General features: G+C 47.8%; 1 protein-coding gene across 1 annotated transcript; it reads right to left on the bottom strand.

The window, feature by feature from the left end:
* Positions 1-13,148: 13,148 nt before the first annotated feature.
* Positions 13,149-13,793, bottom strand: LOC134584753 (histone H1B-like). Its single transcript, XM_063440583.1, has one exon. The coding sequence runs from the start codon at positions 13,791-13,793 to the stop codon at positions 13,149-13,151; it is 645 nt and encodes a 214-aa protein (XP_063296653.1).
* Between the last annotated feature and the right edge of the window lie 1,926 nt (positions 13,794-15,719).

Genomic DNA, 15,719 nt, shown 5'->3' with positions numbered 1-15,719 from the left:
GTGGCCCGGGGTCCCTGCGTCAGTTTTGCATCTCCAGCATAGGTTGGATGCGTTCGGGAAGAACTTGCATATTCTGGTTGGGGTGAAGTGCCATCTAGAAATGCGCTTATAGTTACTCTCTTGGGTTATAGTGTTGCTAGAGGACTTAAAGGCATTTTTAAATATAGTTCTCCAATCGTCAGGTGAAATTGTGATCTTTAAGTCTTTTTCCCAGGATTTTGTGAATTCTGGGAGGTGAGCGTGGAGATCCGTCTGTAAACATTTATAGAACACGGTGATGTGTTTCTTTGTCATAGTCCCCAAAAAGGTTCTAGCTTCGAATGCCGTCAATGGTCTGCTACCTTGTGTGAGGGTAGGTTGAGTTTGTAGGAAGTGCATGAGTTGTGTGTATTTGTAACCCTGCATTGGTGTGTGTGTGGGCGTGGGGATTAGATCCGAAATAGGGACCATTCCCTGACTGTTTAGTACGTCTTTCAGGAGTAGTTGCTCCTGTTGGTTCCCGAAGTCTCGGTATGCATTCTGTGGAATGCCTGGTTTGAAGTGTGGGTTTCCTGTAATCGGGTACAGTGGGGATGGATGCGGGGCAACATGGTCGGATTTCTTAATATTGTTCCAGTATCTTAGTGTAGGGATTAATGTTGGATGGTCTTTGTGGTTTGGGCGTACTAATTCCAGGCCTGAGGCATGCCATGGTAGCGTTCGAATGTGGACTTGTAGGCTGGTTGCTTCTATTTGTACCCACTGTTTCTGGTTGTAATTGTTAGTCCAATCGTAGATACGGGATAGGATGACTGCCCTATGGTATGTCTCTACGTCTGGTGCCCCCATGCCGCCTTGTGTTTTGTGTCTCGTTAAGTTTGTGTATTGAGTCCTTGGGTGTTTTCCTGCCCACAGAAAGTTGGAGAGGCAGTGCTTTACTGTCTTGAAGAATGAAGTTGGGATCTTTATGGGTAGTGTTTGTAAAATGTAAAGGAATTTCGGCAAGATGGCCATTTTCAAGATGTGTACTCTGCAGAGCCAGCTGAAATGAGGTTTGTTCCAGGTTCTTAGGTCTCTGTCAATGTTGGCCAATAGTGGGGGAAAGTTGAGGTCGTATGTTTTGTGTAAGGAGTTCGTCAATTGTATTCCCAGGTATCTTACAGAATTCTGTGGCCAGTGGAATGGGTATGTCTGTTGAAGTCTGGTCTCCAACCCCTTTGAAATGTTCAAGGGGAGGATCTCACTCTTGCTACTATTTATTTTGTAGTTGGATACTAGGCCATATAGATCGATCTCTTGCAACAGGTGGGGTAGTGAGGTTTCTGGGTTTTTTATCGTGTATAGTAAATCATCTGCAAAGGCAGAAACTTTGTATTCCCGGTCGGCTATGTGTATGCCCTGGATATTCGGGTTGTTTCTGATCCCCTGAAGGAAGGGTTCTAGTGTTAGGATGAAAAGCAGGGGGGACAGAGGACATCCTTGTCTCGTGCCATTAGAGATATGGACTGTGTCTGAGAGTTGGCCATTAACCCTTATTTTTGCACCCGGCTTAGAGTAAATAGCTGAGAGCCACGACAGCCAATTGGGGCCGAAGCCCATGGCCTGCATTGTGGCTGTTAGCAGAGACCAGTCCACCCTGTCAAACGCCTTTTCGGCGTCGATTGTGAGGATAAGGCTCGGGTCCCCCTTCGTCTGTGCATGGTATATAAGGTTCAACACTTTGGTGGGATTATTTTTGGCTTCTCGCCCTGGCACGAACCCAGCTTGGTCGGGGTGAACTAGTCCCTGCAAGTATGGTTTGAGGCGGACAGCTAGTATCTTTGTAAAAATTTTAAGGTCAATATTTATTAGTGAAATGGGCCTGTAGCTGCCACATTCCGTTAGGTCCTTGCCTGGTTTGGGGATAAGTGTAATATGCGCTTCTAGTGTTTCTCGAGGCAGAGTGTGCCCATGGTTTAAGGAATTGAACGCCGCTAGGAACGGTTTGTTCAGGGTCTTGGAGAAAGTTTTGAAGTATTTGGCTGTAAAGCCATCTGGCCCGGGACTCTTTCCTAGTGGTAGTTGTCTTATAATCATGGAGACTTCTTCTGATGTGAGTGGAGAGTCTAGTATTTGCCTAGCGTTTGGAGGGATTGTCTGGGCTAGTCTTTTTGCGAGGAAATTTTGGATGGCTTCCGGATCTGGTGGTTGGGATCTTAGGTTATATAGGTTTGAGTAATAGGAGTGGAATTCTCTCATTATGTCTGGCAGTAAGTGGGTTATTGTCCCTGAGGATTTTTTTATGTGGGTTATGTACGTTAGTTGCCTCTCTTTTTGTATCACCCTGGCCAACATGCGGCCGCATTTTCCGCTTTGGGTGTAGTACTTGTGTCTAGTATATAGGAGCGACCGTTGAATTTTCGTGTTCAGAAGTGTTTGGAGGGTAGAGCGCTTGTCTATGAGTTCTTTATATGTATCTAGGATCATGTGCCTTTTGTGAGCATTTTCTAAGCGTCTAATGTCCTCCGTGAGAGAGGTAATTTGGGCCTCCCTCGCTTTCTTGTGCCTGGATGCAAGGGCAATTATGTGTCCCCGTACAACGGCTTTATGGGCCTCCCAGATTACTGTGGGTGAAACCGAAGGTGTGCTGTTCTCTTCAAAGTAGTTATTGAGCGTCTCCTGTATTTGGGCAACATGTATTGGGTCGTTGAGTAATGAGTCGTTAAGTTTCCATTGTGATCTAGATGGGAACAGGTTAGGTATCTGGATAGACATAGATAGGGGACCATGGTCGGACCACGTAATGGGGCCGTATTCGCAGGAACGTATGAGATGTAGGTGTCTGTGTTGCAGGAAGAACATGTCTAGTCTCGAGTATGTGTGCTGAACCGCTGAGAAGAAGGAGTAGTCCCGGGAGGTGGGGTGTGTTATTCGCCAACAGTCAAACAGGTGACGATTGTCTAGGATTTGAACGATTCTAGATCTGGAGGTTGCGTTGTATTTAGTGGACTTGGAAGTTGTGTCTAAGTCAGAATCTAGTGAGATGTTGAAGTCTCCCCCCAGTATAAGGATCCCTTCCGTGGTTTTGTCTACTGCGTTCAGATATTTGCGTGTATGTTTGCATTGTTTGCTATTAGGAAGGTATAGGTTGGCAAGTGTCACTACGGTGTTCCCTATCTTACCTTTGACTATCAAAAGCCTACCTTCTGAGACTGAGTGGTGTGATAGGTACGTGAAGGGTACGTGTTTCCCTATCAGAATGGCTACCCCTTTGGATTTGGAGCTTTCATAATTGCTAAAATATCCTGTTGGGTAGTGTTTATTGCGAAGGGTTGGGGCTGAGTTAGCTTTAAAATGCGTTTCTTGTAGAAATGCTATGTCTGTTCTGAGAGTGTGAAGTTCTCGAAGAGCTAGGGATCTTTTGGTTGGTGAATTAAGCCCCCTCGTGTTTAGGGTCGTGATACGTATGGTTGCCATGTTCGGTTATCTAGGTGAAGTCACTGCTTCTAGGAGTGTTAGATAGTGTAAATGCAGGCACAGTGGATACACTGAAAACAATATATGAGAGATATCGACTCTAGTAGCGAGAGTATTAAGTGCAGATTACAATATATCAACCAGAGAAAATAAAAAATAAAGAAAGAAAGGATATCAAAAACGGATTAATCCAACTATATACAAAGACTTTGAATAAACTCCGGAGCTAGCAATTGAGAGTGCGAAGGTGTTGTGGGTGTGTAGGCCCTTTTAGCCGGTGGCTTTCCCCGAGTGTATTGGGAGATCTCGGGGATACAGATATGGCACCGCTGGGGCTTGTGATGCTGCTGCAGAGTGTCTCGCAGTCTGTGGTGGGGGGTAAATCTAAGTTTTGAGTGATATAAGGAGAGGTGGCGGGCAATCCACCTGTCAACTTATGTAAGGAAGTGGATTTCGGGCGTTAAGTTTTAGTGAGGAATTGGGACACATGTGAGCTTTGCTCGTTATGAACGGGTCTCCTGGCTCAGTTATGTGTCAGGTTGTGTGTGGCTTCGGTTATGGTCAACACTCTCAAAAGCTTTCTCTTGGTGGTGACTTTTCAGGGCACCCGACTCTCCCCCCCCCCCATCGCCCCTCGCCCTCCCCCCTCCCGACATCCCCAAATACATGTCTAAATATTGTACTGGAGAGGTGTGAAGGGTAAAAAGAGCAAGGAAAGATGAAGGTGGGAGAGCAGGCCCGCGGCCCAGAGGGCCGGGAGAAAGGACAGGGGAGGGAGCAGAAGAACACAGTAGGTTTAACTAGTGGTTTGCATAACAACAGAACCCTGAACCTTTTGGTAGACAGCAAGTACGTATGCTCCTTGGTCAGATAAGTTCGTGGGTATTTGGAGCCCTTCAGGTGTGGGTGACAAGATCTGTGGTGCCAAACTCAGCTTTATGGTAAAAGTCACTGGGATCGCACCGATGGCCCTTCTCCGGCTTGATATAAGACATTGACGAAGAGCTGCCATGTCTTAAGTCCAGGCTTCCTGTGGATCAGGCGTTTTCCAAGAGTCGGGGCTTCATATTAGGCTCGTGAGGTCTAATTGAGCGGGAGACTTGCTGTTCGAAGGAGAGGCTGATGTAGCCATGTCTTGTGGGAAATCAGTGTCTCAGTCCCTTTGTGAGTAGTCTTGAGCAGGCTCCTAAGAGTGTGATAACCTGTGAATAAAGACGCTTTTCTGGCAATTTATGTGGTTTTCAGTTCTTTTCTATGTCGTGTTTCCGTCTCAGGTTTCAGAATCGGTGTGGTTCAACCTGTTGCCTTTGCGTGTTTCGGAGATGAGGTTGGTTGTCGTTGCGACGCCTTTTTGGCGGGGTTTGCCATCTTGATCTCTGGGGACGTGGATAATTATGAGGAGCTTGAATCGGGCCGTACCAGTCTGGTATTTGTACATCCGGGAGATTTAAGGTAGAAGTGAACGTGGCAATGTCCTCTGAAGTGGTTACAGTAGCGGTGGTCCCGTTATGGGTGGCTGTTAAGGAGAGGGGGAAACCCCATCTGTACTTGATGTTCCTAGTACGCAGGATATCTGTCAGGGGTTTAAGTGTTCGTCTTGCTTGCAGAGTCATCCAGGAGAGGTCCGGGTAAATTTGTATTTGGGCCCCCATAAACAGTAGCGGTTGAGTCGTTTTTCTGAGTTCGCGGAGGATGTCTTCTTTCACCCCATAATAGTGTAGGCGACAGATTATGTCTCTCGGGGCGTCTGAGGCTGGACCTCTTGGCTTAAGTGCTCTATGGGCTCTGTCAAAGAGGATATGTTCCGCTGGATCTTTGTGCAGTAGGTAGTTGAATAATTCTTGGAGTGTTTTAGGGAGGTCTTCCCCTTCTATTTCTGGCATGCCCTTCAGCCTTAGGTTGTTACGTCGCCCCCTATTGTCCAGGTCATCAATAGCTCTGTACATTAACGCTAATTGCGTATTTTGTGCTTCTAGTGCCTGTTGGACCTGTTTAACTTGTGTGAGTGTGTGGTCCTGATTATCTTCCAGTGATTCTATACGTTCCTCTACCACTTTAACTTCCGCCGCCATGTTGTCTAATTTATTTTGAAAGGAGGATTCCATTTTCTGGATCAAGGCTGCTATATCTTGTTTAGTTGGTAGATTGCTGAGTATGGCTCTCAGGTCAGCATCTATGTTTGTGGAGGCACTGTCCGAGATGGCTGGGCTTAGTGGGGGTGAGGATGAGGGGTGCTCGTGTAGAGCTTCCGCCGCCATTTTGGGGCCTATCTCGTCGGCGGCGTTTTGCGCCGGATTTTCTTTAAAAAATTTATTAAGGGCGCCCGTTTTGACAGCGGATTGTCTGTGGGAGGCTTGGGCAGGTGTGGTACCTTTTTTGGGGTGTCCCATGTTGCTCTGTGTGCCCGATGGTCGTGGATTGCCCGCGGTCTCCTGCAGAGCTCAGCTAGAGCACGTCCAGCTCGGCTCGCGGTCGGCTCCGCCCCCCACCGGGCACCTATTTTAACTAGCAAATTGTCCGGCAGAGGCATATCGAGCAGTATCAGAAATGCATCTATACGAGAAGGTCAAGGAGAAATGAATGGTTCAATACAATATAACCCCGGAAACCTACCGGACAAACAAACAAACTAGAGGATTACGTTAAGGGCACAAAGACTACTATACCAAATGGGCATTTTGAAGCTCAGCCATGATATTCCCCTTGCAGGGCAATTAGGCATTTGGAAAGCGAATCATCGGATCATACAGGGATATAGCCAAACCTTTGATATGTGTCAGCGAGTAGAGAAAAAAGGTGAATACCCGAAAGCTAAATAAAAATCCGTACCCAGGGGGCGGAGCCTGACCGCCAAGCAGTACAGACGTGGGCACCACGAGCTCTCGCCTGACGGGCCAAATTTGGGTCAAACTCAACGGCTACACTGACCGCAGACTCACCGGGTTGTGCTACCCGTGCTGGGAATGCACTGCGGAACCGAAGGACACCCCTCTGAAACCCGTCGAGGCAGGGAAACCGAAACGCCGAGTGCGGCCTACTAAAGTTGGAGCCGGGGAGAGACGGCCGCTCACCCCGACGCCAGACACACCAAGCGTCTCTACAGGTCTCCTACCCCCCCCCCCCCTCTGGACCGGTGGGGGTTATCCCGGTCCCCACTGGGGGAACAGACTGTGGCATCAATCACCACCCCAGCTATCTGAACGCAGCAGGCGACACGAGGCACTCCAACCTCACGGTGGTAGAGGTTGAACGGTGGTAGAGTGCCTGAGGGAGAGACGGGGTGACACAGTAAGGGAGCGGGTTGCACAGTGGTGTGAAAGTGAGGGAGGGGATTGCAACTGGTGGCCCCTGGTGTCTTTGATCCCTGGTGCTCCAGTAAGCTCTCTCTACAATTTGCCCTGAGAGACTGCACAGTCTGCAACTCCACCAGGTGTGAGCTGCAGATTGTGCAGTGCCTCACAATATCCAGAAAACAGAGCATTGAAGTGGTATCCCGCGGCGACGGTCTGATTGGCCAGAGATCGCGAGACACTGCATAGTCAGCGGAGCTGCAGACTGTGCTGGCTTTCTGCTTCTCAGGACAGAGTGGAGGGACCTCGCAACCAGCAGCATACCGGGCAAGGTGTGGGGTCCTTGTACCTGACACAGTATGCCTGCCCGATGGCGAGTTAGGCCTTAGGCAGCCGCCTAAATCGCTGCTCAGTGCCGACTGCGGTCTCTCTCCCTCCAGTGCAGCATTTTCTATTTGAAGCTGGGAGGTAATGATAGTCAGTCACTTCCCAGCATCTCATGCTACAGGGATTCCGTTGGGCAATTAAACAGTGCTTACCGAGTCCCTCTGCAGCAATGCCCATCAGGTTTCTTTAAGTGTATGGGCTACCCAATGGGCAAATCACTACAGAACTCCAGTTTTGTTCTCGCTGGACCATAGGTTCCTGCAGAAAACCAATTGGAAAACGCTGTTTGAGTGTATACAGGCACATCTGGTGAGAAAGTGTATAATGTGTTGGCGCAATAAACAGGAAAAAAAGGCAAGTTACAAAAAAAATAAAATGCTTATGTCTTTAAGATCAAAACAGGCTTATCAGATTGTCTTTAATAAGCTCAACATGTCTGCAGACACTGAAATCATCATGCTGATATTTAGATGAAGCCTCAATGGTCTAAATTGTTCTTTACTGGCAAACACCAAATCAAAAAAAAAAAAAAAAAAAGGAGGATTTCCATGTATCCAAAAAGTAATGAACAATCGTATGTGGACTAATGTAGATACTTTCTAAGGACAGGTATCTAATTCAGTCGGGGGTTGGCTGAACAAATGGATACAACTAAACCTTTAATAAGAATAAAGCTAAAGGGGTGGGATACCCCAAAAGAAGTCACCAATATCAAGACTTACACAAAATAAAGACAATTACAAAAATAAATCCGTACATATCCAATGTGCAATAAAGGGAAAAGCCTGCTAAATGTTCCAAAGTAAGCCTGCGCACATTCCCCATAACTAGTGGAAATGATAGAAAATAGGGTAGGTAGGCTAGATATTGCACACTAGCTGTTTTGAGGTATATATGTCAAAAAGACCTTTTAAAGTCTAGTAAAATACTAGCGTGAGCAAAAAGACGCTAGAACCACATACTAGGCTTCCATGAGTTGCAACATAGTAATAGACAGTATCAGGATGAAGTGAAACATTGTTTCAATAGGCTATAACAAAAGAGAAAGAAACGGATACACTTATCGAGTGAAATCCCTGGCCATGTAGCCATTTGGTAAAGTATTAGGTATAAGATCTCCTACAGTAGCAGCTTTTATAATATCCCTAATGTGACTTCAAGCGCTACCCTGAATAAGAAGCCTGTCCCTAATCTACAGTTACTAGATATACAGCCGCCCAACGAATATCTTCTAAGATCAAGTCCGGTATCTAGGTAGACTTTAAAGTAATAGAGCGGAGCAAACTGAGCATTAGGTGGCTAAATCAGCATGTGAGTGATACAAGTGTCTAAAATGTGCAAACACGAGCAGCTCGAGATCTTCAGAGTTACAGGACAGCATGGAAAGGGTTAAGTGAAAGGAAAGCTACACGTTTGCGTGAGCTTGTGGTGGGCAGCAAGTAAGCTGTAGAGTTGATGCATGGGTGTGATGCCAGCTCTGAGAGAGACAGTGTGGGTGGCTCTTAAAAGAGCCTTTGTGTTAGCGGGTGGTCAGGGAGGCGGACATTTACTTGGCGCTGGTGTACTTTGTGACAGCCTTGGTGCCCTCAGACACGGCGTGCTTTGCCAGCTCTCCGGGTAGTAGCAGGCGCACGGCAGTCTGGATCTCCCGGGAGGTGATGGTGGAGCGCTTGTTGTAGTGAGCCAGGCGAGAAGCTTCTCCTGCGATGCGCTCAAAGATATCATTGACAAAGGAGTTCATGATCCCCATTGCCTTGGAGGAGATGCCGGTGTCGGGATGGACCTGCTTCAGCACCTTGTACACGTAGATGGCATAGCTCTCCTTCCTGCTCTTTCTACGCTTCTTGCCATCTTTCTTCTGAGTCTTGGTGACGGCTTTTTTGGAGCCTTTCTTGGGGGCTGGTGCGGACTTTGCTGGATCAGGCATGATTAACGCTGTTAGCTCGCGAGCGAATAGCAAGCTGCTTGCTCCGGCGGTTCTATTTATAGGCGGACCATGTAAATGAGGCCCTTCCGCTTCCCTTCCTGCGATTGGTTGCTAAAGTCAGATGACGTAAGGAAGCGGCTGTTTAACACTAGCTCCAGCAATAGATTGGTTCCCTGTATAACGTGTCTCTAATTGGCTGCTTGTAAAGTCATCCAATCACAGAGCACAGTGTGTTTATAAATAGCTTGTGGTAGGGGAGGAGTTTTCATCTTCTTGCATTCAATCAAGAACAAACATGTCTGGCCGCGGAAAGCAAGGTGGAAAGACCCGTGCAAAGGCGAAGACTCGCTCATCCCGAGCGGGACTTCAGTTCCCAGTCGGCAGAGTCCACCGTTTGCTGAGGAAGGGCAATTATGCAGAGCGTGTGGGAGCCGGTGCCCCCGTCTATCTGGCTGCAGTGCTGGAGTACCTGACCGCTGAGATTCTGGAGCTGGCAGGGAATGCCGCTAGAGACAACAAAAAGACCCGCATCATTCCCCGCCATCTCCAGCTCGCTGTCCGTAACGATGAAGAGCTCAACAAACTGCTGGGAGGAGTGACTATCGCCCAGGGAGGTGTCCTGCCTAACATCCAGGCTGTGCTGCTGCCCAAGAAGACCGAGAGCCACAAGCCCAAGAGCAAGTAAAGCGGACAGCTGCTGCACCTGCCTCCCTCACCTACCAAACACAAAGGCTCTTTTAAGAGCCACCCACGTTCTCCACAAAGAGCCGATTAATTGTTCTGCTGCGCGCAAACCGTTCCCTGTATCTACACACACACACCACGCTGGCAGCTCATAAGCAAGCTAAAATATTAGGGCGCTTCTGTCACAGCACTGACTGAGTCCCATTTGCAGTCCATATCCTGTCCAACATTCCAGCTATAGAACTAGTTAAAATCAATGGCTGCCATGCATGTCTATGATAAACGCAGCAGCAAATTAATACCAATTGGGGCAAGTGTATATAGTGTACAGGTCCTCTTTTGTTAAGCGGGGCATCTCTACATGTCGCTCACTCTCAGGATTCCCCCCTCTCCCGCTGTCTGGAGGACATGCCGGGTGAAACCTACTATGAGCGTTCAAATCCTAGCGGCGCTACAGCTCTGTTGTCTGTGCTGCTGGATGAGTTAACGCAGCCTTAATAGCCTGGCCTCTCGGCTGAAAACATTGTTTCAATAAGTGGATGCTTTGTAACATTTCCTGCTGCTCTGTCTCCTGGAGCTCATTTGTATGGCTACTGAGCGTCCTGTGAGTGAAAGTCATTTATCAGACGTGGCTTCTATCCCATCGAAAGAAGCGGCCTTTCTGCATGTGTAAGAGGTCAATGTCCCATGCACCCCTCCCCCTCGATAAAGCCTATACAGCTATTAATAAGTATGTTGGGAGGAATACGTCCATTACTGCCCACTGCCATTCCTTTCAACTAGTAGCGTCTATAATAAATGCTGTCAGGACAGGAAGGGTCACTAAAGGCTTAGATCCCTTCTTTGGGCGCGTGGTCTCAATAGATGGAGGAGGGGGGGGGGGATGAAGCAGTTGATTTGAGCGGGCATTTTGAATGTGGGGGAGGGGATGAGAAGCAGTTGATTTGAGCGGGTATTTTGAAATGGTTTACTATTTGTTTTCAGCCAATCAGAACATACCACCCACTTGATGAACCAATGAAAACGCCGTATCGGCTATAAAGCCCAGGCTACAGCGAGCAGCGTTCATTCCCTTTCGTTTTGCTACAATGGCCAGAACTAAGCAGACAGCCCGTAAGTCGACCGGAGGCAAGGCTCCCCGCAAGCAGCTAGCCACCAAAGCTGCTAGAAAGAGCGCCCCAGCTACCGGGGGAGTGAAAAAGCCTCACCGTTACCGTCCAGGAACTGTGGCTCTCAGGGAGATCCGCCGTTATCAGAAGTCCACCGAGCTGCTCATCCGCAAGCTGCCCTTCCAGCGCCTTGTCCGTGAGATCGCTCAGGATTTCAAGACTGATCTGCGCTTCCAGAGCTCTGCTGTCATGGCTCTGCAAGAGGCTAGCGAGGCTTACCTGGTTGGTCTTTTTGAGGATACCAACTTGTGCGCCATCCACGCTAAGAGGGTCACAATCATGCCCAAAGACATCCAGCTGGCTCGTAGGATCCGAGGCGAACGTGCTTAAGTTGAAACCTGCTAACACAAAACACAAAGGCTCTTTTAAGAGCCACCAAATCTGCACTCGAACGAGCTCCAACACATTCATAAAAACGTGTCTTTTAGCCTGTGACTTTGAGCGGGCTAGCTACGGAGCCCACACACTACAATGCTCAAATGTCCCCACATATCCCATTTTCACGTCAGGCAACGATGTAGCCATCATCTCTGCTGGTCTATTTCACTGGCGATTTTACAATAACTTCACTATTTAGAATCCATCGTGTGGAGAGGCAGCAGGAAAAAGACTACTTTTTCGCTTAGAGGAGAATACATAGTTAACACAGGAGTGCATATGCAAAGCTAGTAACAATGTTTCTATTTAAGTGGCTGCAAGCATGTATTAAATGTAGGCAACAGTAACAATACACCAAAACCAGAGCTTTCTTGACAGTGTGTGTGTACGTACTTGCTCATATTTTTTTACATCCCCTACCATTAACAGAAGGCGGCTCCAAATCCTCCGATGGTTCAAAAATGCGGTCTACAAATAGTGTTTAGCAACCTTTCCCGTCTAGATGTTTGGGAGCAGCCTCTACTACTATCTCCTTCTCGGTGTATCTATGTAGATAGCAGGCAATTTATCAGGTGTGGAAGGGGTTAAAGTGATTAGGTTCAGTCTTTTAGTGAAAAAGTGGGTGGCCCTGAAAAGGGCCTTTGGGTTAATGGGGTGTGCGGTAAAGTCAAGCCCGAGTTTTAACCTCCGAAGCCATAGAGAGTGCGGCCCTGGCGCTTAAGAGCATAAACTACGTCCATGGCGGTGACAGTCTTCCTCTTGGCATGCTCGGTGTAAGTGACGGCGTCCCGGATGACGTTCTCCAGGAATACCTTCAGCACCCCGCGAGTCTCCTCATAGATGAGGCCGGAAATACGCTTCACGCCTCCCCTGCGAGCAAGGCGACGAATTGCAGGCTTGGTAATGCCCTGGATGTTGTCACGAAGAACCTTCCTGTGACGCTTAGCGCCACCTTTTCCGAGACCCTTTCCTCCTTTGCCTCTGCCAGACATGGTTCTGCTCTTCTTTCTGCACGAACGATATGAGATGCTGTGCAAAGCTCTTCCTTATATACTCCTCGGACGGACCGTATGGGGACCTGCAGCAAAGGAGGCGGGCGTTTTAAACACGCCCCTTCACTTTTTTTTTTCCTCTCAATAATATGCTTAACCCTCTCCTTCCGTGCTCGAAATGGTTCTGGCTTTTAAAACCAAAGCTGTTTATGCTTCAAAAGATTTCACAATCGTGAAGTCTTTTGAAGTATAATCATTTTATCATGTCTTTAGTGTTTCTTTGATAGTCGGCTTAGCTACTGCACAAGGTATCATTTCTTGGGCTTTATCACTCTTTGAATATCGAAATAAGCGCCCGTTTCACACGTGGAGAGAGGACGAGGACAGTCCCTTTTATTATCACCATGTACAAAATCGCAATCCCTAAAATATGTTCTGCTTTATTATCTTACTGAAAAAGGCAATAACATTAAATCTAGTCTGGAAGGACACTGTGTGATATTCTATATATTATATGCGTTTCTCACTAAAACTGGCCTTTCGCAATTTAATGAAGAAACACCCTCAGTATCTTAGAACGGAGGGAATTTCTAAGCCAAAAAAAATAAAAAAAATCAACGCTCAAGTGTAGCACTGGTATACGGGGACTTAGCCACACCGACAAGATACATTCCTGTGTAATCTTTTCGAGCACTAGATGCTGGGATTACAGGATTCATTAGGTTATTCCTGACTTTAGAATGAGGGATGGAGGGGGAACGATATGTGTGACATGACACCAAAACAAACACGTTGCCATCACTGATATATAGCTCTGAAATGAGAATGTGGTGGCTCTTACAAGAGCCTTTGGGGTTTGGAAAATAAAATTAAATGCGAGCAAGGCTTATTTCTTTTTGGGAGCTGCCTTTTTAGCCTTTGCAGGAGTCTTTGCGGCTTTGGGTTTGGCTGCCTTTTTGGCAGGGCTCTTCACGGTCTTCTTAGCCGGGCTTTTCACTACCTTCTTGGGCTTGGCGGCTTTGACTTTCTTCGGACTTTTGGTGGCCTTTTTAGCGGAGGCGGCCGGCTTTTTGGCCTTTTTCGGGCTCTTTGCAGCTACCTTCTTAGGTTTGGCTGGAGACTTGGTGGCTTTCTTCGGGGCAGGCTTCTTGACTTTAGCCGGTGCCTTTTTCTTGGTAGCCTTGTCCTTGCTCTCCGCCTGCTTTTTGTTGAGCTTGAAGGAGCCGGAAGCTCCGCTTCCTTTGACCTGGACGAGAGTGCTTTTAGTCACCAAGCCCTTGAGAGCCAGCTTGAGGCGGCTGTTATTCTTTTCCACATCATAACCAGAAGCAGCCAAAGCCTTCTTCAGAGCTGCCAGGGACACCCCGCTGCGCTCTTTAGAAGCGGACACAGCTTTGACAATGAGCTCGGACACGCTAGGACCGGAGGGCTTAGCGGCTTTCTTGACACCGGCTGCTTTCTTGGGCTGCTTCTTCTTGGAGGCGCTTTCTACCGCAGGTGCGGCGGCGGGAGCTGGGGCGGCTTCAGACATGGTCACTATTCTCTATGAAGATCAAGCAATAATACGCGCCCGCAGCAGCCTCCAAATTATACATCTCCAGCTAGCATCTTATTGGCTGATCTAACCACGCTCTGATTGGATACAGTCTTATGACACACCCTCCACTGTCCCTACTCCATCTTTTCACACTCTGCTCTCACACTGTGTTTCCGAATGGATAAAACGAATACATTTAGGTAAAATAAGAGGACGGAGGTCGATGCCATCTATCGTGGAATGTACTAAACTATCTAACCAAGAATTCATTAGCAGCTCCATGGGTCCCGAGGGTTGTCACGATCTAGCAGAGCCGGTGAAAGCTGACACATCTCCTTTGGGATGAGCCTGATGTTCTCCACAAACATTACTGTGATAACTATTAAAAGAATATATTCCAAGGTTTTCTTTCTCACTCTTATGCAAGAAAGGGAAGGGGCCCGTGTTATCAAGGTGGGTTGAAGCTCGTGTCGTAAAGAAACAGAGAAAAGGGATTTTGATCCTCGTTTGTTCAGACAGGTAGCTCAGGTAGGATGTAGTAAGATCATAGCAGAAGAGCTCTTAGTCGTGGCAATTTTTAAATTACATAATTACATAATTGTATGTTATATATCTATGTTTACCCTCTAACAACAACTAAGACCAGTTATATTAAAACACACACACTGTGGGGGCGTGGCCTAGCGAGCAACGCGGATGGTCGCACTGATCTGAGCTCCGCAAGCCGCCGGCCCAACAAAGCTAAGAAAAAAGCTTATCGCTGACTCCAAAAGACCTGACTACTGGGAAACATCATGGCTAACACGAAGCAGAAAAAACAAACGGAAAAAACGGACCGATCCGACTTTTTTCAGACCCGTACATCGACGCCTAAAACTTCAGGCCTCACGGAACGGGACCAAGATGGCGACGGCGGGAATGACACAGTGCCGCTGCAATCGTCTCCTGGGCCGCAAAACCTGCCTGTCACGCAGGATTTCCTGCAGAGCTGTCTGGACGACATGTCCAGCAAAATTCTCACCTCAATCCAGAGCACCCTGCGGGAACTTCGCAAAGAAGTGCAAGAACTGGGAGACAGGACAACACATGTGGAACAGAGAGTGGAAGACCAAGCTGCAGCACATAATGACATGGCTGACCAGATGCAGCATGTACAGCAAAAATTGGAATTCACACAGCGCAAGGTAATGGACCTAGAGGATCGCTCTAGGCGCCAGAACTTACGAATAAGAGGCATCTCTGAAGAAGTGAAGCAGCAGGAGCTCCATGCGTTCCTGATAGGGTACTTTAAAGAACTAGCACCAGACCTGCCCGCAGAGGTACTACTTTTAGACAGGTACCACAGGGTCCAAAAGCCAACGTTCCTACCACAAGATACCCCCAGGGATGTGCTCACACATCTGCACTACTTCCATGTAAAAGAGGCACTACTACAAGCCACAAGGGGAGAACGTGAATTGCCACAGAAATACAGACACATCAAAGTATTCACTGATCTATCAGCGGCCACACTTCAAAAGAGAAAAGAATTCAAAGACATCACGGAAGCACTGCGACAGAACGATGTGCAATACAGATGGGGATACCCAATCCGCCTTCTAATAAGGAGAAACGGTACGGTGACGACGGCCAGCACACCAGAGGAGGGTCGGAAAATCCTGCGCAGCTGGAACATTGCAACGAACCCAGAGGGAAAGAACGCTGCACCACGAGCCAGAATGCCACCGGAGTGGAAAAAGCAAAAAAAATGAACTGACTGACAAATATATGGACTCTGTTGCGGTACCAAACGAGGTCCCGACCAAGACTGGTCATCCAACGAGTCGCAAGTATAATTACACCACACATCCGCATAACACAAGGCTATACCATGAGGCTGCACCACACACATGCAAACAGATGAAACAACGTATAGACGAT

This window comes from Pelobates fuscus, unplaced genomic scaffold, assembly GCF_036172605.1.
Source record: "Pelobates fuscus isolate aPelFus1 unplaced genomic scaffold, aPelFus1.pri scaffold_24, whole genome shotgun sequence".
Lineage (NCBI taxonomy): Eukaryota > Metazoa > Chordata > Amphibia > Anura > Pelobatidae > Pelobates > Pelobates fuscus.
Note: the sequence above shows the minus strand (reverse complement) of the source record. Positions and strands in the feature narration are given on the sequence as shown.

Excerpts from the sequence above, each read along its gene's own strand:
- LOC134584753 (XM_063440583.1), bottom strand. The coding sequence starts at position 13,793 with ATGTCTGAAGCCGCCCCAGCTCCCGCCGCCGCACCTGCGGTAGAAAGC.